Source organism: Halichoerus grypus, chromosome 7 (assembly GCF_964656455.1).
Source record: "Halichoerus grypus chromosome 7, mHalGry1.hap1.1, whole genome shotgun sequence".
Lineage (NCBI taxonomy): Eukaryota > Metazoa > Chordata > Mammalia > Carnivora > Phocidae > Halichoerus > Halichoerus grypus.
In genome coordinates, this window is record NC_135718.1 from 8146629 (window position 1) to 8170616 (window position 23988).

At 51.8% G+C, this 23988-nt stretch overlaps 1 protein-coding gene across 7 annotated transcripts in view; it reads left to right on the forward strand.

The window, feature by feature from the left end:
• Positions 1 to 23988, forward strand: part of CHST15 (carbohydrate sulfotransferase 15) — a 153930-nt gene that overhangs the window by 98365 nt on the left and 31577 nt on the right. For 6 of the 7 annotated variants that reach the window (XM_078077008.1, XM_078077009.1, XM_078077010.1 and 3 more), the window contains one exon: positions 20141 to 20652. The exons of the other annotated variant lie outside the window; for it this stretch is intronic. In XM_078077008.1, coding sequence (XP_077933134.1) covers positions 20141 to 20406 — 266 coding nt within the window. In that variant the 3' untranslated portion in view covers positions 20407 to 20652. Of the gene's footprint in view, positions 1 to 20140; positions 20653 to 23988 lie in introns of those variants that run through there. 7 annotated transcript variants of the gene reach the window in all.

Here is a 23988-nt window from a genome sequence, read left to right on the forward strand (position 1 = left end):
AAAGTATCAAACAAGGAGGCTGCTCGGCTGGGTGGCTCCGGCACTTTGGCAGCCTCCGAAGCTAACCCAAACCGGAGCTGAGTCAGTGCGCTCGATCGGAGAGAATGAAGCTTGAGAACAGTGGATCAGGGGCAACTAGCTTTCCCCCAGGAAGGCGGCCACTTAAGCTATAGCCAATCAGGGGCACCTGGGTGGCTCAGCCGTTAAGCGTCTGCCTTCGGCTCAGGTCATGATCTCAGGGTCCTGGGATCGAGCCCCGCATCGGGCTCCCTGCTTCTCCCTCTCCCACTCCCCCTGCTTGTGTTCCCTCTCTCGCTGTGTCTTTCTCTCTGTCAAATAAATAAATACAATCTTAAAAAAAAAAAAGCTATAGCCAGTCAAATACATTTCCTTGCTTCGTCCGGCGTCTTCTGTAAAAACCTCTCCCCAGCTCCTATCAGTGAAGTATTCCTAACCTTTGGATTCAAATCAACGTATGCTCAAATAAACGTGCCTCAGTTTATCTTTTTACCACTAAGCACGTTGCACAGCATGCCACCGTCAGCCTCCCGCAGTCCCTGAGGGGAGAGCAGGTCTCCAGGGGGAGACGGGGAGGGGGTGCCCAGGCAAGTGGCTCAGGGACTGAGAAGGTTTTCAGCCCCCTGTGCACAACACCCTCGAAAACCTGCTCTTTCCCTGGGGGCAGCTGTAGCCAGTGGCCCGAGGGGGCCCCTCACACGCCAGGGTCCCTCCAGCATCATGAAGGATGGCAGATGGGCAGACCTGCCCCTTCCTCCCAAAATGAATCAGGCCATTTCTCGTCACCGAGGGCCTGCAGGTCTGGCTGGGGAGTGGAACCCAAGTTTCTGAGGGTGGAGGCTTCTAGGTTCAGGGTAAACTGAGCCCGGCCACTGCTGAGGCTCGGGGAGAACAGGCTCAGCCCCACGCGGAGGCTCTGTGTGGTGAGAATGTGGGGATTTGGGCACCAGGTGTGAGTAGTGGCTAGTAAATACCCACGGCCTTTCGAAGAGGTCGGTGCTAATCCTGGAGATGGAGGGTGTGCAGGGCCCAGCGTCGACACGCGAACCATGCCCCTCAGCGCTGCATTTCCTTCTGTCTGTTCAGTGCAAGCCATGGAAGGTCAGAGTGCCTGGTAGCGGGCGGTCGGCCTCCCTCCCTTAATAGCCATGGCCCAGGTGGCGCGGGTGGGCACGTGCGTGTGTGCGTGTGCGCGTGCGTGTGTGTGTGCGCGTGTGTGCGTGCGTGTGTTTTAGGTGGCACTGCTTCCCAGACTGGGCTTGGAGCACATGGGACTGTTCCAAGTTTAGAAAGCAAACGTGTGAAGGATGAAGGGGGCGCTGCCAGAAGGTGTGGGTTGGTGCATCTTGGTGCCTCTTCTGGAAATTAAGGAAGAAGAGTTCTAGTCCGAGTCCTCCCGCCGCCAGCCGTGTGGTCTCGGAGAGGCACTTCCCTCCTGGGGCTGCCACTTCTCATCTGCTATCATTCATCACAGCCACGGCAAAGGCTCTCCCAGGGGTGTGCTTTGGGGTGAGGAGGGACCCCCATATTCTTAGGGGTTGGATGGGGTTGGGAGACGGCAGGGGAGACTGGGAGTCCCAGGCTTATTCTTCCAGGAGCACAGAGCGAAGGCGCCTCGGGCTGCAGGCTGCCGCCTACCTGCCGTCCACCCACGGTGCTCCAGAAAGTTTGCGTTTGACGTAAGGATTCTGCAGCTCCGTATCATTTGGACATCTTCGCATCTAGAGCTCGAACATGCGATGATTCTCCTGCAAGCCCTCCTTCTAGGATACCAACCATGTTGGTTTTCCCAGGACTGAGGCTTCAGTACTGAAACCTGGAATGTTCTAGATAAGTTAGACCAGTTGGCCACCCTATCATGTCCTTACTGAAGCAGCTTATCTTTGGGGGAGGGAAAGACACACCATTTAGAAAGCCTCCTTGATGCCCATGTGCCAAGAAAAATGGGACCGGTAACCCAATCCAGTAGTAACACTGGATGGGAAGGGGAGGGAAGCTCATCCCATCTGTTTCTGAAAAAGAAGCTTTTATTTTAACTAGCAAAACACAGAGGGAAGGCAGCTGGAGCCCGTGTTGGTGTGACTGATGGGAGCGGAGGGGAAGGGGGCACTTTTAAAAAGGAGAAGAATTTCACACTGAATCTCTTAATCTGTTTCACAAAGAAACTCAAAAAACCTTAATATAGCCCCGGGGCTGCATATTTATCGGTGCGCAGCAACCGCAGGGCTTGGACCGAGCCCAGAAAGCCTGCAGCCATGGCCCGGGGTGGGGTGCGGCCCACAGCGGCAGAGCCTCGCTGGGCAGGGTGCAGGGGGCACAGTGGGCCGAGCTAGGACCCCATCTGGGGTCCCGGGTCTCTCTCTCGTCCAAGAGCTTGATCGTGCCCAGCCCTGCCCCAGGGAGGAAATGGAGCCCGGGCCCCAGGAAACCCTGGAGCATGTCACTCCCCAAGCGCAGACCACATCTATGACGCAGCGTGAGTTCACTAGCATGGTGGACACACTTGAGGTGCGATCGAGAATGGCTGGAGGTAGCTGAGAAGGAAGGGGGGCTGGCTCAGGGATCAGGGAGGCTCCCGTGGCTTCCTGGGGAGGGGCCCCGGGCTGGGCTCCAGAGCATCTGGGAAGGCAGGAGGGAGGGCGCTGAGGGCCGTGCAGGCTGGGCAAGTGGCCTGGGGAGGGCAGGAAGGGGTGGATGCCCAAAGTTAAGATGAGAGATGAACTCCACCCTCGTCCTGGCCTTGGGGACAAGAAGAAGAAAAGCAAAGCAAAGCCTGTCCTTCCAAAGAGCTTACCATCTAGACTCCACCTGGGGGAGATGAGCTTAGAAACCAGTGCGGGGGGCACCTGGGTGGCTCAGTCGTTAAGCGTCTGCCTTTGGCTCAGGTCATGATCCCAGGGTCCTGGGATCGAGTCCCGCATCGGGCTCCCTGTTCCTTGGGAGCCTGCTTCTCTCTCTCTCTCTCTCTCTCTCTGTCTCTCATGAATAAATAAATAAAATCTTAAAAAAAAAAAAAAAAAGAAACCAGTGCGGGAGCGGAGTGCGAGCCGGGACCACGGGCCAGTCTGAGCCGGTGGTGGTTGGATCCTCCAACAGAACTGGGACAAGCCACGGCCATGGGCGCACCTTCCAGATCCTGTTCTCCCCTCTTTCCCCTCTGCTCTATCACTGCTCCAGGAATCTGGGAATTTTTATCTCTTTCATGCTTTAAAGAAGTAACTTTCAAACAGTGGTCTATGCGGGAACAATGAAGAATCAAGCGTTTCCTGCTCGAAGGCAAAATGTGAAAAATAGAGAAAATATAATGAGTTTTTCATAAAGCTGAGTTTTCCAACTTATAGGCGCGCCCTCTGCGTGGAGAGCACACTGTTCCTTTCTCCGTCGCTGTTTGATGGGCATCGGTTAGTGGAATTGTGGTGATGGGATGGCGCTCTGGCCGTTCTTGCTCTGCTTTGTTTAGTATATTTGTTTGTTTTAAGCTGACAACCCAGTATCAGTCCCTGATTCAACTTAAAATGAAAAGTAATTTCAGATTCCTGAAATCCTCAAGCCTGAGGACCGCTGATTAGACCGCCGACTCTCTCCCTGGCTAGAATATAATGTCCGTGTAACTTGGAAGTTTGACGTAGGGACATTTGGCATCAAGAAGACAGAAGTGTCTGGACTGTGGGGGACCAAGACCTAACTGACTGTGCCCGAGAGTACGCTGTGTCCCCGGAGGAGACAGGGCCCACAGAAGGCGAACCCCACAGCTTCCCTCCTGCCTCCTTGGCTCCGCCCCTTGGAAGACGAGTGCCTCTGTGGTCATGGAGGGTGGGGACAAATCGGGAGGGGGTGTGGGTGATCCTGTAAGATTAGAACCTACACAACCTGTGTGAAAGTTTGTGAGGGTTTGAAGCAGGTATGGGAAGGGAGGAAGGGGAGAGCAGGCTGGGGGCCACCGCACGTTCCGCGGCTGAGGTCCACAGAGAACCCTGGCAGGTTGGGAATATGACAGCGTCAATGTACGCAAGCCATAGACGGGTCGGAAGAAATCGGAGAAAAAAAGAAAAAAGGGGAAACAGGGGAGACGAAATAGAAAGTTAGAAGATCAAGTTAGAAAGTCTAGTATCTGCAGAAGAGAGCCAGAAAGAGCACCCAATAAAATTATTAAATTCATCTGCTAATGTGACGTCTTCAGCTGGGTGAAAAGTAAGCGTGTTGAAGCCAAAACAGAACTCTGAGCCCTCCTGCACGCCACTCCCCGCTTGTAACGCACCCCCTGCCCCCAGACAGGCCTCCCCTGCTGTCCTGCGTCAGTGACGAGCACGGTCATGGGCTCGGGAGACGGAGCTGGGAGGAGGCCACACCGGACTTGCCATTACGTTGTCTGTGACTATCTTCCTAAGTCAGGAGAAGTGCTGGAGATGAGGCAGGGCTGACGCCACCCTTCTGGACCCAGGACCCCGGGAAGAGTCATGGCCCCGGGGAAAGGCCTGACTTGATGAGGTGAACAGTGCCATTTGCTTCTGTCGTCCCCACAGTTTTCAGCAGAGAGCTGCCCCATCAAGCTGAGCGGCGGGCAGGAAGGAACCAGCCTCAAACTTATGCGTAGATTCAGCAAGAAGAAAAGACAAGGAGGAAAGGAATCTTTTTTTTTTTAATTTTTTTATTGTTATGTTAATCCCCATACATTACATCATTAGTTTTAGATGTAGTGTTCCATGATTCATTGTTTGTGCGTAACACCCAGTGCTCCATGCAGAACGTGCCCTCCTCAATACCCATCACCAGGCTAACCCATCCTCCCACCCCCCTCCCCTCTAGAACCCTCAGTTTGTTCCTCAGAGTCCATCGTCTCTCATGGTTCGTCTACCCCTCCGATTTTTTTTTTTTAAAGATTTTATTTATTTATTTGATAGAGAGAGACACAGCGAGAGAGGGAACATAAGCAGGGGGAGTAGGGGAGGGAGAAGCAGGCTTCCCGCCGAGCAGGGAGCCCGATGTGGGGCTTGATCCCAGGACCCTGGGATCATGACCCGAGCCGAAGGCAGACGCTTAACGACTGAGCCACCCAGGCGCCCTACCCCTCCGATTTCCCCCCCTTCATTCTTCCCCTCCTGCTACATTCTTCTTCTTCTTCTTCTTTTTTTTTTCTTTCTTAACATATATTGCATTATTTGTTTCAGAGGTACAGATCTGAGATTCAACAGTCTTGCACAATTCACAGCGCTTACCAGAGCACATACCCTCCCCAGTGTCCATCACCCAGTCACCCCATCCCTCCCACCCCACCCCCCACTCCAGCAACCCTCAGTTTGTTTCCTGAGATTAAGAATTCCTCATATCAGTGAGGTCATATGATACATGTCTTTCTCTGTTTGACTTATTTCGCTCAGCATAATACCCCCCAGTTCCATCCACGTCGTTGCAAATGGCAAGATCTCATTCCTTTTGATGGCTGCATAATATTCCATTGTATATACATACCACATCTTCTTTATCCATTCATCTGTTGATGGACATCTTGGCTCTTTCCACAGTTTGGCTATTGTGGACATTGCTGCTATAAGAGGAAAGGAATCTTAACTAAAAGTCAGATGAACAACATGCCTCCAAAGAGGGCTTGCTCACAGAAGGGAAGGACAAGGTCAAACGAGTTGCCCACAGTCCCCCAGAAGCCAGAGACACAGTCGTCTGGAGAGTGGGGCTCAGCTGAGATCTGTGGATGCTTCCGGGAAGAAGCTCGGGGACAACAGAAAAAGATGGAGGGCAAGTGGGCAGAACGGGGGAGACAGTGGAAAAGAAAAATAAAACATCGCAGGGACGGAAACTATGTGCAAAGCAACAAACCCCTGAAAACACGAGTTTGACCCAATCATGCAAACCAAACCTGCATGAACAAAGATGCAAACGTGATTGTGGAGATGATTTGCGTGGAAGGCGAAGGACGAGCAGGTGCTTCCGAAGAGGAGAACAGAAGGAACGGAACAGAAAAGACATTCAAGGGAATTACGAGAAGCAAACTTTCCAGAAGAGGGACTTGAATCTTTAATTCAACAAAGTACATTGTATCCCAGGAAAGAAAAAATGAACAGAGTGATGAATGCTGAGACATAACCACGTTTAGCTATTGAACACCATGATGGAGGCAGAATCCTATAAAGAACAAACCCAAACAGGGGCGCCTGGGGGGCTCAGTCGGTTAAGCGTCTGCCTTCGACTCAGGTCATGATCCCAGGGTCCTGGGATCGAGCCCTGCATCGGGCTCCCTGCTCGGTGGGGAGCCTGCTTCTCCCTCTGCCTCTGCTTCTCTCTGACAAATAAATAAATAAATAAAATTTAAAAAAAAAAAGAACAAAGCCAAACAAACTGAAACAAGACAAAGATTCCCCCCCGACATCCCAGTGCCTGTGGATGGCGGCCAAGGTCTACAGAGTGTGGAGAGAAGGGGAGTGCGACCTAGCAGCCTGGGATGCCAAAGGTGCTGGTGGCAGACAGTTCCAAAAAGCCCTTTTTATGATAGAACCCTGAGAAATCAGACCACACATCTCAGAAACCAGCCACCCTCTTCCTAGAAGGGTTGGTGGTGAGCATAGAGTCTATTCTGTCCTGGAATTAAGACTCTGTAACTCTTGGAATGACGGTATGGGACAGGACGTCGGCGTCGCAGATCTAGCCAGCGTAATGATGCCAGTAACCGAACTGGGGGGGGTGAGGGGGGGAGGGCGAGAGGCACTATTTCCCTCCTCTTTCGCGGCCGGAAAGATGAACACACTTGAACACACAGTCATCTCAAAATATAATAACCCCAAGTTCTTATTATTTTTATACTCTTTCCCTCCCTTAACTTTAAAGAGATCTTTTGGTCCTTTTTATATTGCTTGCATTTTTTTTTTTAATGAGCATGATTTTTTTTTAATCAAAAAAAAAAAGAAAAAGGTCATTATCCTGAAAACATTTCTTTTTGAGTTTTCTCTTTTCCATCTGGTTTGTTTCATTTTAAAAAAAAAGAAGAAGAAGAAGAATTCCTATGCCTTTGAAAGGCAGTTATCTTGATTCAACATCCCCAGGGCAAGAAAGGAGCTGAGAGAGCTGTGGGCCAGAGCCTGGGAAGGGTGGGTGCGGGTCTCCCTGCTTCCTGCTGAGTGGCGCCAGGCTGGGAGGCTCTGGGAGCCCCTGGCTCTTGGAGAAAGGGTCCGTGGCCAGCAGGGGGCTGAGGGGGTGCCCTGTGCTGGGGATGGGGCTTGCTTTGTAGGGCAGAACCCTGGGAGGCAGGCAAAGAATATGACTGCCTAAAGCCAATCTGGAAGGAGATTACTGGGGACTCCCCTTCTCCCTCCCATCCCCCTCCCCCGTCCCATCTCTATCTGGGGTTTGGAGTCAGACATTCCCAGAACAGCAATTTTGCCTTCTGCTTTGTCTTTCCCCAGTCGTGAACTGTGCCCCGTCCCACGCAGGAGCTTGAGCAGAGAGAAACCGGGTTATGCACGTGGGGGGGAGGCAGAGACAGGGGGACGCCATGCGTGCATCCTTGTATTTGTGCCCTGAGCAGCCCCTCCCTGCAGGCTCGCACAGTGTCCCCAGACACAAAGGTGGTCTGACACTCTCAGGCCTCTTGGTGTCTTTGTCCAGCGTGAGGAGACCACCGAGGAAACCGTCACAGAAGGCTCAGGGCCCTAAGGGAGTTGCAGGGGGCGGGCTGGGTGCCAGGCACCACCCGAAAAGTGGGCCCGATGGTGGCTCCAGGCTGGGAAGAGGGTTGCTTTTTGGAGGAAGGCCTTCTCTGCTGGGCCTCAGAGGATGACAGTGGAGTGGCTCATGTGGGGTGTCCTCCTGGCTCTTCGCTGGCAGAAGCTCCCCTTTCCTTCGACGCCCGTGTCTTCTGGCCTCCAGGCCTTGCTGACTGATCCAGGCGGGGCGCACCTGACCTGCGTGGCCCAATCAGAACGGAACAGCGCCAGATCGCTTGCTTCAGATCCCAGCTCCCTGACCGATGGGTTGGGCGAGCTCGCACCCGCTCTGTGCCTCTGTCTCTCAGCATGAAGTGGAGCCAGGCGCACCCACCACACCGGCTTGTGGAATCCCCCGATGAAAAGCGTGTGGCACTGTGCCAGGTGCCCGGTGCGTGGCCGCACAGATGTACCCAGGAGATGGGAGGTGTCCTGGGTCTCCAAGGGCACAGCTGGCTGTGGTTCTGGTCCTTCCAAAAGGCTGACTTTTCTCTCGTTCTTGGAGTTCATAATCCAACCTGTGATTTTATGATCAATTCTCCTTTTTGCTAGCATGGTGGTGATGGGGGTGGTGGTGTTCTGTTACTCACAATGGTGTCCCGGCGGGGGACAAGGGTGTGCAGATGGGGTGGGCTAGGGGATGCCTTCTAGGGCCTGATGGACAGGAGCAAAGCTAAGCAAGCTTGGGCTCATGCCATTCACCTGGAGCACAGAGCCTTGGAACGGGCCGCATCAGCTGGGCGGGAGGGCGACCCGGGACCAGGCTGTGGGGGATCGAGGTGGCAGCCAGGAAGCTGAGTGTGGGCCTTGGCACATCGTGGGCACTCAAGAGGAATTAGCTTTCACCTCCCTGCCGCCTGACACTAGCGAGCCACTGCCCCCCCCCCCCCGATCAGCCTGTCCTGTAAGGGGGCGGTTGAACTAGAGGATCTCCCAGACCCCTTCCAGCCCAAGAAGCTGAGTTCTCTGGGCTAAGTGATGTGCGATTTGTGAAATGTAATAATACAGCTTATGCTGATGTAGGCACCCTTCAGACCCCCGCGCCGGCTTCATCCCACCCGACCCTCGCATCCTAGCTCTCCCTGGATAGACGGGGGACGTCGAGGCTGGAGAGGTGCCCACCTGCCAAACAGTAAGTGGCCGAGACACTCGTACCTGGCTTTTCTGACTCCAAATCCCCTGCGTTTAATCAGTATATTCTTCCTGCGTATTGGTGGCCTATTTAAATAATGATTTTTTCCCCCTTCTAACTGGTGAGTAACAAAATACCCGAAGGGAAGAACTAGTCGGTGCACACAGAAAGGACAGTGGGCAGGGAGGGAAGGAATAAAGGGCTGTCGGGGAAGAGCTCTGCCAGAGCCATTTCCCCTTAATTGAGAAAGTGTTTGGAAAATACCCGCTTTCCTGCATAATGAAAGACTGGAGAAACCAGCTTATTTTAAGGTACCATGAGCTAATGCATATGCATGTGAACACTGATGTGCAAGCTTGTGTGATGTCTGCTTTCTCATTTGTTTTATCCGGATGTGTCTGCATTCAATATACATAACAAAATGCCCCCATTGTGGTCTGTTTCTTGTTTAAAGAAAAAAAAAGCTCTAGATTTAGAAACGCAGTATAGAACCAAAAGCTTTTAACTCATCGGCTTCATTAAAAAACAAAACAAAACAAAATAGAATAAAATAAGGCACCTGGTTTCCTAAAAAAGAGGTTTCACAATGGTCCGGGTAGGCTGCCTCCGCGTGCAGCCCACCCTCCCTCGGTGGGTTGTTATTACTCGCCCCGCAGAGCCTCCCTGGCCTGAACTCTCAAGTCGGTATTTGCTGCGTGGACGCACAAGCAAAGAGCTCTCCCTTTAGAGAGAATCCAGTTATCTGACCTTTTGTATCAAAGACCCATCTGGAGAATTTTAATCATTCCAGCAGAATGGAAGATTCTGGTGGCTCCCGGTTGATCTCTGTGACTGCATTTTAATCGCCATGATTATGCGGTTTTATTATCTCTCTAGGTAAACAAGGACGATCTCTCTGAGATGCTCAGTGCGAGGGCGTGTGGGCCGAGCGCCCTGTGGTCTTAGGAGGGGATGTTGTGTCTCCCGCTGAGATGGGTTCTGCATTGTGTTTTAAGGGGATTAAATCACATACGTGCCCTTGTTCTTTGGGCCCCGTTAGTATTGCTGACCTTGCTGGCTTAGATCTAGGCCGGCGCTGTCTCCTACCGGCCATGGTGCCGCTTGCAGTGAGTGACCCCCCCCTCCCCGGGCACTTTCACCAGGCTGAATTAGCAGGTGTCTTGCCAGCCCTGGGGTGAGCAGGGGATGGTGGCCATGGTCCAGGAAAGGCTTGGGTGGAGAGGAGAGGTGTGGTGGGGAGGGGATGGGGACAGTGAGTATTTTCAACAGCAATCTGCCGAATTTCCTCCGGTTCCGGCGACCCTGCTCTACTAAGGGAAATGAGCTCTAACCTAGTGGCAGCGGGAAGGTTTCAAAGGGTTGTGAGCAGGAGAGCACGTGATTGTAAACGTGGCTGTGGGGAGAGGGTTGGAGGAGGAAGGAGAGGAGGCAGAAGCAGCAGCTGGACGTGACGGGTCTGCTCTAAGGCTGTGCTGGGGAGAAAGGTGAGGAGATGTGTTGTGTGTCGGGGGAGACGGGGGGTCAGTTCTGCAGGCTTGGAGCTGGACAGCATCAGTGCGCTGAAGACAGAAAATGCCCAAGCCACTGTAAACACCCTCAGTGAATAACAACAGCCTTGTAAAATTAGCTTCCATTTGTCATTGCTTATGCCACAGAAACTTTCCAGGATTTTTCTCCTCCACAGTTTTAGTGATGCTTGAAAAATTATTTTGCTTGTTGCAGATAATATGCACACTCAGAGGCAGTTCCTCGTTTCACTATCCCTTCTGTGCTGATGTTCCACACCTTTTCTCTCTCTCTCTCTCTTTTTTGGAGAGACAGAGAGAGAGAGAGTGAGTGTACACATGTGTATGTGGGTGATGGGGTGGGGAGGGGGAGAGGGAGAGAGAGCGAGATCCCAAGCAGGCTCCATGCTCAGCGTGGAGCCTGATGCAGGGCTCGATCCCACGACCCTGAGATCATGACCCGAGCCAAAATCAGGAGTGGGACGCTTAACCGACTGCACCACCCAGGTGCCCCAATACCTTTTCTCTTTTATGACTTAAACAACGCATTTGATTCGTACAGTTCTCACACCGCCTTAGTTCCGGATAAACGGAAAAACTTGGATGCTGGAAAAGCAGCAGTGCATCCGGCCCCAAGTCTGCGTCCATACCTTCCCCAGTTAGTGCTTGCGGCGATGTGGCCTCAGCCGTGGCCAGGCACCCCCAGCAGAGTTTGCTAGAGGCTGACCCCACCCCACGGCTCAGCCCCTCACCCTCAACACCGAAAGGTTGCAATTCCCTCAACCTCCTTTCTGCCTCCATGGCTACCCTGAAAACAATCCGTCCCGCTTGGTTGTGTCCCAGCTGCTGTGTTCTGCATAATAGAGAAACTGGAGTTCCTCGAGGTAGGGGTGAGGCAGAGGGAGGAAGGGTGCAGGGGAAGAGAGGACCCAGGGACACGTGGGGAAGATGAGAGAGTTTCTGGGGGAAGAAAGAGCTCCAGTGGCGGTGTGGCCAGAGACCCAGAATGCGATTCGGATGGAACTATCTGCACAAATTTTGTGTGAGCCGGCCGTTCTAACAGCAAAATCCACCCAAGTCGTGTTTCGACGCGGGGCCGTTCACTTCTTGCTCTCAGAACAGCCTGGGGGTTGGCTCTCCTCCACAGTCGCTCAGGGACCAGGGCCCCCTGCCCCTCTCCGTCCTCATCCGCATCGGTCAGCGGGAAGGGAGGGGACCCAGAGTGGGACATGGGCGGGGCTCTTCCAGCTCAGTCCTGGCAAGGGCACCCTCACTTAACCTCACTGAAGTGTATCTTACATATCATAAAATTTGCCCATTTCAGATGTACAATTCAATGCTTTTTAGTAACTTGGGAACATTTCCATCACCCTCTCCCCCCATAAGATCCCGTGTGCCCATTTACCGTTTCTACTCCACAGATAATTCCTAATTTACTTTTCATCTCTACCGATTTGCCTAGTCTGAACATTTCCTATGAAAAAAAATCATATAACACGTGGTCTCTTTGTCTGGCTTCTTTGAGCACAATGTTTTTGAGGTTCATCCTGACACCCCTTGGGTCAGTCGTTTGATCCTTTTCAATGCCGAGGAGCATTCTCTTACCTGCGGGGATGGTGCCACATTCGCTCCTGCTCCCCTTCCATTGGCTAGAGCTCGAGTCCGCGTGCCCAAAGGAAGGCAGCCTATCGTGAGCAGCTCTACCGGGCACTCCCTCGCTGCCTCCGGTTACCCCATTAAAAACCTGTACACATGCAGATGCCACACATGAGTGGTGTGTGTGTGTGTGTGTGTGTGTGTATAGAAACCGCGAAGTCCAGGTCTCAGCTGGCTCCATGAGCAGCACACGGTGTGCATGGGAGGATGTGGGAGGGGACACAAACCATACCTTGAGGGCCAGAGGTGATCTGGGGGACATGAACGTAACTCCTCCCCTGCCCTGCCAGACTGCGGACTTCCACGGACCCTGGAGGAACGGTCAGTGCAGATCTTACCCAGCTCCTCCCAGGGTAGGGAGACACGTGGGTCACAATTAATGGAATCCTTTCAAATGCACTTGAAACAGTTCTTGAGAGGGACCTTGCGGGGGGCGGGGGGGCCGGTTCTAAAGACATCTCTTTTGTGCTTTCACATTTCCACATCAGCAGCTTCTTGTTGACTCTGCTTAGCTGCTGATGCATATACATCAGCCTCCAGCTCAGAGTCTGGAGGCAGAATTTTAGAAGAAAATATGAACTTCCCTTACACGTGGAATAGTCATCAAGGGGGAAAATGACTTTCAGAAGAAGTGTGGTCTTTGTAGGGGAGGAAAAGAAATTGTACCCCTGGGCCCTTCCCAAAGTCGATGCTGCTGCCAGAAGCTGGGGAGGGCGGGGCAGAGAAGCTACTGAAGTGCAGCCTGGGAGTTATTTCAGGACACGTCTCACCCTGGCTCTCTTTGATTCCCAGCAGTGTTTTTCACTTAATATTAATCATTTGGCCAGAACGGGGAGGCTAATTCCTTCATGGACCCGGGGAGCTTTCCAGGCCAGAGAATTCCATCACCTTCCATAATAGGCCCAGCTGCCCACACCGACCTGCGGGTGGCCGGCTTCTGCCGCTGAGGCCCCGCACCTGCTCTGCGGAGCTCACACACTGGCTTCGGGTGCCTGAGACCCACCAAGCATCTTAATGACAGAAAGAAGTATTGCTGTTTCTTCCCTTAGGAGGCGGGCTGTTGGAAATGTGGCAGAGATCCTGTCTGTTTTCCAGAAGGTGGGGGCGTGGGGGTTATAGAAAATCCTGCAAGTAATTCTGAGGAGTCATCTGCAGATTTCTCTGCCCCTTCCAGAAATTCTTGTCCATCCACAAAGCGTCTGGGGACGGTCAAGAGGAAGAGAGAGTGCGGCGGCGTTTTGCCCAAACTTTGCAGTCATTTCTTAGGAAAGCAGCTCCATTTTCTCATGTCTTGCAAAATGGCAGTGTTGAATGCTTGGTTTTCATACCTGGTTCAGTCCCCTTAGTTTAATAAGGCCCGGGGAACAGAAGTGAGTGAATCTGTGTCAGAGCTGGAAGTAAAACACTGCAGATCTTGTTTCGTGCTTTGAGAGCCTACATCAGACCTCCTGGTTCCCCTCGACACGAAGGAGCAGGTGGGCAGCCAGTATTTGGATAGACTCTGCTCCGTACCAGCGACCATTTTCGGCATGTTTCCTATGTTCTCAGGTAATCCCCCAACCCACTAGGTGCACACTGTTGTTATTCTCCTTATATGAGCTGAGGAAATTGAATTGAGTACTTCTCTGGAGGTCACACAGCAGGCAGGAAAGAGAGTCGGGATTCGAACCTAGGTCCGTCTCATGCCCAAGCCTGGGTTCTTTGTACCACACCGTGGATGATGGGTTCCTGACGTTCTAACCTCACAGGGCTCCCATATCCTGTGCCCAGCTCTGAAGTAGTGCAGGATGGCCCCAGGTGGAAACAGCCACAGGTGACCAAAACGATGGGCTTCTTCATTTTTTTTTTTTTTTAAGATTTATTTATTTGAGAGAGAGAGGGCATGCGAGCATGTGCAAGCAGGGGGAGGGGCAGGGGCAGAGGGAGAGAGAGAATCCTCCAGCGGACTCCCTGCTGAACACGGAGACCTACATGGGGCTCGATCCCAGGACGCTGAGATCACGGCTTGAGCTGAAATCAAGAGTCGGATGCTTCACCGACTGAGCCACGCCAGCGCCCCACGGTGGGCTTCTTTGATTAGAATTTCACAAAGGACCTGCCCCAGCTCTGGAGTCAGAAATGCTTTCCTAGAGTCACCAAGCGCAGAGACCCTTCTCCTCTGTGGGGCAGCAGGGGCTCTGTCTCCTCCTCCCTCCAGGACCAAGGCAGGCTGTGTTTGTCTGTGCGCGTGGTGTAACCACAGTGAGCAGCCCCACCATGGCCTTGGCCCTGGACCTCCACTCGCTGGGGCTGTCAGCAGTGTCTCGGCAACCTGGCTTCAGCCCATTGGCACGCACATGCCCCAACATACAGCCAGTGGTGATGTTTTTATGATCCTGCTTGTTATTTTTCTCTGCACTCTGTGGACCTGAAATACAGCCCAAGGGAGCGTCGGGCCTTCCTTGCAGCCTACCGACCACCTGAAGATTTGCCTCTTGCTGATCATTCTGAGATGATGCTCGAGTCCACAGAGATCCCTGGGGTGTCACATCCTGGTATTATTGTTGTCGTTGTCATCATTTGTGACCATACATTGCTCCACTTTCCAGGAACTCGTACATTCACATGCTTTACTGTTAAAAAGATCATTTAGTAAAGGTTAAAATCATGAGTCTCAGAAAAATGTGAAGTGAATACAGGCAAGTTTAACTCATCACTTAATGAGGAAACCAAGAGCATGTTACCATCAGTTCAAAGGAAAAGTCAACACAAAAATATAGAGGCAATCAGGAATGCTGGAGGGAATGTAGAAAGAGATGCAAAGCTGACCAACATCCATGGGGCAATAGTCAATTGCATTCTTACAGACAAAACTCATTTGCACTTCTAGGGATAAGCACCATTTGTATTGTCCTAAGGTTTCTTTAACTTGCAGAGTAGTCAGCTGGCTCAGACAGCGAGAGGTGCAGACCCCTAAAAAATCCGATAACCCTGGCTGGGTGCATTAGGCAGGGCGCCAGTAATCCTTTCTCTCTATGTCAAATTCTTGCAAATTTCCCCGACACCCTTATAAAGGTCTACACACGTGTGCTTGTGAGCCATCATACCTGCTCCTTCCAGGTTTGCATATTTGCGTTCCCTCATCCTTATCTCAGATGACGCTTGGCGGGGGTAAGTGGCCTGCCCAAGGAAAAGGCTCTTTTCCCCAAGCACCCCCAAAGGCAGAGGAGGGTGAAGGACGTCTGAGGTCCCACCTGTTGCAGGTGCAAAGGTCTTCATTATAGCCTACGTGGATTTTGCATTTTATTCCCTCATTTATCCATGTTGGGTTAAACATTAAAAGGATGTTTTAAAATTACTCCGTTAGGGGTTGAAATGTGTCCTCCAGAAAGATATGTTGAAGTCCTGACCCCTACTGATGTAGGAAAGATGTTAGGGTTTGAAGCCAATGGCCAAGAAAGAATTCTTGAGACGTCTTTGGTGCAAAAAGGTGGTTTTATTAAAGCACAGGGACAGGACCTGTGGGCAGAAAGCTGCGCTGGGGTCATGAGGAGTGGCCCATTATATACTTTCAAGTTGGGAGGGAGTTAGGGATAGCGTAAGTTCCTAAGGAATTTGGAAGTAAGGTTTCCAGGACCCTGAGGGGGCTAGCTATTGTTGGGAAATTGTCCTTTATTACTGTCTAATAGAACCTGAGTCATGAGACCCTTCAGAGGCATATCAGTGGGTCATACGCTTGGGGGATGATTGCCAACATATATCTTGGGGGGTAGAGATAAAGGAAGTTTCCAAAGGAATTTCTATATGTTAAAGTAGACTTACAGGATCCTGGGAGTCGGGCTAAGACTACCTTTTGCCCTTGCAAAGTATTAACATTGAGGCAGCCGAGGTCCTAGAGGAACGTTGCTCTGCTTGTTTCAAGGACTTGTCAGTGGGCTATAGGTAGTAAGGAAATTTATTTTTTCTTTTTGCCTTTGTTTTCACTACTACCTCAGAATGTGACATAATTTGAAATAAGGTTGTTGCAGATATAAATTTTGATGGGGTCGTACTGGAGTCGGGCTTTAAATTCTAAATCCAACATGACTGGTGTCCTTAGAATAAGAGGGCAGAGACACTGAATGGCAGACAGGAGGGGAGAATGCCATGCGACGGTGGGGGCAGAGACCGGAGGGCTCCCGCTGTCAGCCAAACGACACAGACAATTGCCACCAAGCACCAGGGGCTGGAATAGGCAAGGAGATGCTCCTCCAGAGCCTCCAGAGGGAGCTGGGCCTGCCGACACCACCATACCGGACTTCCATCCTCTGGATCTGGGACACAAGGCCTGTCTGTCCTTTAGGTACCCCCATTCTGAGGGACTTTGTTATGGGAGCCCCAGGAAATGAGCCCCCACCATGGAGACCGTAGATGCTTCTGGGAGAAGTGCGGGCTCTTCTGTCCCTTGGCTTCCAGACCCAGGGCGCACTCATGTCCTGGAGAGCCACGGGCTGCTGCTTCCCACCCCACCTCCCAAAATTTGGTGTCAGCTTTAAACACAGAAGAGGAGAGAGAAAAGCTGCCGACATACAAATGCTTCTTAGGTAGATGCCGAGGGATCCCCAAGGACTTGGAAATGAAGGAACGCCCATGTGACCATCAACCCGGCAGCCTTCCGATCAGAGATGCGCACACCTGCTGGAGAGGGATCCCCGGGCTTGGAAGCTCCTTCGTGGGGCTGATTCCGGAATCTCCCAGAACATCAGGACCAGGGCTCGTATGTCAGCCGCGGGCGGGTCAGAGAAGAGACACCCAAGCAAGTGTAGGTGGCGCCTCCCAGGGAAGGAGGTGGACCAGGTGGCCCCTGTGGCCCTCTCCACAGGGGCTGCGCTTTTGGGGTGAGCCGGGCGCAGGGAGCTTTGTAGTCAAGACACCAGGAGGACGATGTGCCCAGCCAGCTCTGCCTGTGGAGGGGAAGGTGCGCCGGCCACCCTTCAGATGGCCTCTCTCTCCGTAGACGTGGCGTCTACACCACCCCAGATGCGGGTCCTCTGGCGGCTTGGCACCAGGCACTGGGCCCAACCGCACACATGCATAGTCTTCTTTTGATCCCAACAATCATGTATAGTAGGGACAATGCCTTGCTCTTCCCCCTTTTTAAGACGGAGAAATCGAGGCCGAGACAGATCAATAACTTGCCCAAGGCCACACATGGGTCATTGGCCAAGGCAGGATTGGAATCCAGGTTTAACTCCAACGCCGGGCCCCTTCGACTTTGCCTCACCAAGAGCTGTCGCGTAACCCAGCTGGTCCAAACCCACTGGGGCACCAAGAGGGGAGATTTCCTGAACCCGCCTGCCCTCCGCCCCAGGGCCCTGCTCTGTGCTGCTGTATGGCTTTGGCTTGAATACATGGGTCCTGTTTCCAACCTTACCCGAGGCAGGCCCAGGTAGAAAACATCACCATGGTAACCCTTGTTTCCGAGGGGCAGCATGTTGCTTCTGGAAAACATGACACCTTGGTTCCCAACACTCAGTGCTCTGTGGGTCTGCAGGGCGAGTTTAATTGGCATCGCTCACAGTTGGCTCAGTGGCTACGCTTCTCAGCTTTATGTCCCTGGTGTGGTATCCAGGAGACCAGGAAACATGATGTGTTCGCTCCGAGAGAAGAGGGAGAAGGGGAGTTGGGTGTGTCATCTGCTTTGGCTCCAGGCTGTCTGATGAGAGGGGCTGGCAGGCTGGTGCTCTGGCTGGGCTATGGGGACACATGGGCTGTGTCCCACCTGTGTCCCCCCGAGGAGGGTCACCTGGGCTGGGTCCCACCTGCGTCCCAGATGAGGGTTGCCTCCCATTGTCACCACCTGTTCCATGTTGAAACCTGGCATGACCCCCCCAATTTCCATTGGCCCTCAGTAGACAGAGAAGAGAGGGGTGCCATCGATCACTTGAATGACGGCTATGGCAGACGTGGCTGGTCGGTCATTCAAGTGATCGGTCATGCTGGTCGCCAGCAGCGAGTCCCCTTTCTTGCTTCCTGAAAGCGTCTGTCATGATAACCTCTTTCCCTTTTGCCAGATGCCCGTTCTCCCAGACTCCCTTGCAGCCCAGGTGGCCATGAGACAGAGCGCTGGCCAGTGAGATGTTTGGGGATGTCTCCTAGGAGGCTTCTGAGGCAATTACTCCCTTCCTAGTAAAAGGACCAGACCCTGGAAAAGCGTACCTTTCTGCCTCCTGTCAGGGATCACTCATGTGAGGACATGCCATTTGCAGCCATCTTGGGATCAGGAGGATCGCAGACACAGCATGTTGACATGATTGGGCTGCAGACTGCCCTGCGTCTTTCCATTTCAGGCCTCTTGCTTGGTGACAAAAAAAAAAAAAAAAAAAAAGAAGTACTTTGTATTGTCTGAGCCCTTGTTACTCACAGTGTGATCCCAGATCAGCAGCTTTGGTATCACCTAGGAGCGTGTTAGAAATACAGATGCTCAGGCCTGGCCGCAGACCTACTGAATCAGAATATACATTTTTTTAAATTATTTTTTTCTAAAGATTTTATTTATTTATTTATTTGACAGAGAGAGAGAGAGAGTGCACAAGCACGGGGAGCAGCAGAGGGAGAGGGAGAAGCAGGCTCTCTGCCGAACAGAGAGCCCAATGCGGGGCTCAATCCCAGGACCCTGAGATCATGACCTGAGCCAAAGGCAGATCCTTAACTGACTGAGCCACCCAGGGGCCCCCAGAACATACATTTGAAAAAGATCTCCAAGTGAATTGTGTGTACATAAAAGGGTGGGAAACACTGACCTCAGAGTGGGGGGTGGTGGTGGATATAAACATCTTGTAAGAACTGAGATTTTTCTGGAGATTAATTTTCTTGGTGGTATTTTTGTGTTTACGCCTCTTTGAGCTAGGAACAATGAAATCTTAATTCTTTTAAAAGGAAAGCAAGGCATCCCTAGCCCCTCAGCACCTTGTCCCCATCCAGTTGCAGAAATGCAAGGGGGTGGGCGGGGCTCACAGGTCCATGATTGGTGGCTGTGGGCAAAGGACCCCTTTGAACTTGGCTCATCGCTCTCAGGGTTTGATTATCCCTCATCTTTTCTGAAGTCTGAGCTTTACATTTAGAAAGATTAAAACCTTCATGTTCAAAACAGAACCCCGAGAAGTAAAAAGTGTTGCCTGAGGCTTTTTCTTTTAAAAAAGCTCGTTTCCCTTCTCAGACAAGCAGTCAGGATGATTGGAGGAGAAAACTCGGTGTGTATTTTAGCTTCAAGAAACAGTCAGGAGACTTTGTGGAAAAGTGGAATTCTTTCATAAGGAAGGGTATTTGGTTCCTGGAAGTACACAGAGAGCTCAAATCTTGTGGAGTTTCTCTCCACAACGCCAGGATTTTAATGTTTGGTTTTGCCCTTGTAACAGGGCTCAACACTGGAGAAGCACACTGGCTAACTGAAAGTGGGATGGAGGGACTTCAAATTTGCAGAACATCAGAGAGGATGCTCAGTACCAGCGTGAGAAGGGAGGCCCCTCAGCTTATAGTTCAACGCCTTCGCCTCCCACCTCCCATGCAGAAGGAGGTCTGAGGCCGTGAGGGAACCAGGGCTTTCCAGAGTGTGGAGTCGGGTCCAGAACCCAAGGCCATGTGAGCACGGCCCCCGCTCCCCCTACCCGCCCAATGCCTGAGTTATCAGCAGAGGAACTTGGGGCCAGGTGGGTTTCCCGTAGTTTGTCAGGGAGGCCAAGGCCCAGAGAGGGGGCATTGCCGGTGGATCAGATTTGGAAGAGGTTCCAACTTTGCTCCTTCTAGCTGCCCTTGATCGCAGAGTCTCCATTCCCTCCTCTGGTTGAGATGACAAGAGATGTGGTATTCACAAGCTTCCCCACCCCCCTTCCAGGGAGGAGCCCTGGCTTGTGGCACTTGCTGCCTGGTCTTCCCCCTGGCGAATGAGGTGAAGGGTTCAGAAGTTGCAGAAGAAGCCAAGGGAAGGGAGCTGATGAGTGCTTGCCAAGGAAGAGAAAAGATCAGGTTGTGGCCTGAGAACCAGGGAGTGGGAGTATGGGGAGAAAGAGGAGGGGAAATGCCACTGCGTGCGAGATCTGAGGGGAGTAGAGAACGTTTTAAAGAGATCTTGAGTGTCCTGTGATTTAATTCTCCCTCAGGACAAGACATTCAGCCAAGACCTTCATTCCTTTCCGTGGCTTATTGGAAGTGTATTTCCATTTTGTTTGGATGCACATCGGTGGTGATGAAATGGGGCTCAGAGTGGCCTCATTTTCCTTGGGAGACATGTAAGCTGTGCAGAATACCTCTTCTGTGTGCCTGTTGCCCAGAAACAGAACCCCTGCACCAGCCTGAGGCTCCCCCATGCAGGAAGCTGGTGTGCAGCCAACAAGAGCCACAGACCTTTCTGGAATCTTCTGGGTAATCATCAGTTTCTGACCCATCTGCTCCTGTAGTTACTGATGGATCTTCAGATGGCAGTAAGGCATAATGGTTCAGACCATATGCTCTGGAGTCAGGCAAATATGGTTTCAAGTTCTGGACTGCCTCGTGACTTCGGGAAAGTTGATTTGCTGCCTTTGAGCCTTAGTTTCCTCATCTGTAAAATGGGGATGATGAAGTTGATCTCACAGGGTTGTTTTGGCGATTAAATTAAATAATAGATACAAAGGACGGAGCCTAATCCTTGGTAAAAAAAATTCAGTAATCATTAATGAGGATGATGATGGTGATGAATATGATTATGATGGTGGTGGTGATGATGGTGATGGTGGTGATACTGATGATGGTGATGATAATGGTGGTGATAATTATGATGACGATATGATGGCGATGATATGGTGGTGATAGTGGTGATAATGGTGATGATGATGGTGATGATATGATGGTGGTGATGGTGGTGGTGATGATGATGGTGATGATATGATGGTGGTGATGATGATGGTGATGATATGATGGTGGTGATGATATGATGGTGGTGATGATGGTGGTGATGATATGATGGTGGTGTTGATGGTGGTGATGATGATGATGGTGATGATGATGGTGGTGGTGGTGGTGATGATGATGATGCTGGTGGTGGTGATGATGATGGTGATGATATGATGGTGGTGATGATGGTGGTGGTAATGATGATGGTGATGATGATGATGGTGGTGGTGATGGTGATGGCGATATGATGGTGGTGATGATGGTGGTGGTGATGGTGATCATATGGTGGTGATGATGGTGGTGATGATATGATGGTGGTGATGATGGTGGTGGTGATATGATGGTGGTGATGATGGTGGTGGTGATGATGATGGTGGTGATGATGATGATGGTGATGATATGATGGTGGTGATGATGGTGGTGGTGATGATGATGGTGATGATGTGATGGTGGTGATGATGATGATGATGATGGTGATGATATGATGGTGTTTATGATGGTGATAATGGTGGTGGTGATGAAGATGATGATAATGATATGCTTATTTCTCTGGCCAGATCTTTGCTCAGAGTCCCTCCCTGGCCCTCTTGCTCACCTTGGCTCTTTTTCCTCCCAACTGCCTTGGGTGGTTCCAGGCCTGGACTGCCACCCCCTACACCAGCTTCAAAGTGTCTGGCACCTAACTTACCAGCCACAGTGGGAAGAGCATTTAGGCCATGAGGTGGGGTGAGGGGATCCTTTATCTCCCTGCCAGAGCTGTTGAAGTTGGCCGTAGGCTGTCTCCTCAGTTTCTGGGCCTTCCTGGCCAGGGCAGAGTTGTACCAGCAGCCTCACCCCATCAGAGGTGGGGCTTTGAGTGAAAGATGCTGTTGAGTCCTGAGTTCTCCAGGCTGAGCTGGAATGGGCAGATGCCACCTGGTCCCTGGAGCCTAGTCTGATGGTTCCCTCCTGGAAGGGCTTTGTTGGGGCATAGTCCCTCAGTTTCCTGTTCCCGACCAGAGGGCTGCTGCCTCTACTTGAGGCCCCGTGGCAACTGGAAATGGCACCAATTCAAGTCTTTATTCATTTAGAATATAGCTCTCCCTGAGACAGGCCATGCGTTAAGCCAGCCATGTCAAACCCTTGTGCGTTCTGGCCGCCGTGTTCGTTCTCACTCCGTGCAACAGCGTTAATAGCTCACAATTTCCAGGACCGAGCATGCTCTGTGCATCAGATTTGGTGGCAGGCCACTTACCTCATTCTTTCCTGCTGTACACACCCCTCCCTTTAGAGAGAAAGAGACAGAGGATGTGAAGCTAAGTAACTTGCTAATAGATGCTGGAACCTGGGCTGAGATGGGAAAACATACGGAATGGAACAACCTAGAACTTTCTAGCTGGATTGTGCCTGCCTTACAGTTTTGCCTCAAGAGGGCTTTGTCTGCTTCTTCTAACTTCAGGTAGTGAGGTGCTCACCTTCACTGCAGCCTGACAGAACATGAAGGCTCAGCATTGGGATCAAGGGGAACGTGAAACAAAGCCCACGTGACACCAAGCCGACAGGATGCACAGCTGCCATCCTTGTGCACAGAATTAGGTTTAAGTGGTAGACAGTGCATGGCAAATCCAGACACAGGGAGAGAGGAAGATGGGCCCCGCCATCTCCTCCTTCCATGTGGGTGGGGGCGGGCATGGAGGAATGGACCCACATGCTATGTTCCTAGGACGCGCCTCCACAGGAGAAGGAAGAACAATGCCCACTATTTAGTTTCCACAAAAGAGCCCTGACTAGAAACCAGGCCTGCTCTGGCATGGGATTCATAGGATCTCTTCTTTCACTTGGGGGTTTGTAGCGGGTTGAATAGTGATCCTCCCAAAACTCATGTCCATCTAGAACCTGCCAATGTGACTTTATTTGGAAATAGGGTCTTTGCACATGTCATCAAGTCAAGATGAGGTCAAACTAGATTAGGGGGGATCCCAAATCCAGTATGCCTGGTGTCCTGCTAAGAGGGAGAACCTCTGGATCAGGGATCCAGACACGCCAGGGAGAAGGTCAGCAAAGACGGAGGCAGAGACCAGACTGATTCATCTACAAACCAAGGGACACCAAGGATGGCCAGCCAACACCAGAAGCTGGAAGAGGCAAGGAAAGATCCTCCTCTAGAGTCTCCAGGGGCAGCAGGGCCCAGCTAACACTGTGATTTTGGACTTCCGGCCTCCAGAACCATGAGAGAATAAATTTCTCTTATTTTCAGCCACCAGTCTGTGGTACTTAGTGCCAGCAACTCTGGGACACCCAACACAGTGCTCTTGTCTCATGTCTTCCAGGGGACAGGGGCCCTGCTGGTTGTCTGCCTGCACGTTTCTTCCTTCTCCTTTGCTAACAGAACCTTACATTTGCTCAGTATATCACCCCCGTGCCCTGCTCCAACATGAATAAAGTGGAGGTGATTTTCCTTGACCCCAGAACACCCCCAGGTCCCCTGACTCAGGCCTGGGCCTGCTGCCCAGTGTCCCTCCCTGTGTCTGGTTTTGGGGCAACAAGACAGGAGGGGAGTCGGTGGGGGTGGTCATGGTTTCTGGGAAGAAAGGTCTCCTCTCTCTCAAGAAGGAGCCTCCAGGGAAGAAGATGGCCCCTTCCTCCTGCACGCCTTGCATCTTCCTGAAGGTGTCGTGGCCTTTCTCCACCTGCCCAGGAGCGGGGAAGAGAGGGGGCAAGCACAGGCTGGGTTGGGTCTCCATTTTGTGAGATAATGAATCATTATTGTTGAAGTGAATTTGAGTTGGGGGTTTCTGTTTTGTGGTCCAAGGCGTCCTGGCTGACCTCCAGGCCTGGACTCAGAGTAAGGCAGGTAAGAGCGGGCCCTGTGGCCAAGTAGGAGAGGAGAGAAATAGTTGTTAAGGCCGGCTGCTCACACAGCTGTTGCCCAGATTTTGGTGTGCCTCCTTCTCTGTCTCTTGAAGTACAAATACGGTGACATCATTTTTTGGCTTTCTTCTTGATCTCTCTAACAGCTTGTCCATGTTGAATTATCCCCTCCTCTGATCCAGGATCGGAACACCTGGGATTTATTTAATCCAAAGACAACCAGTCC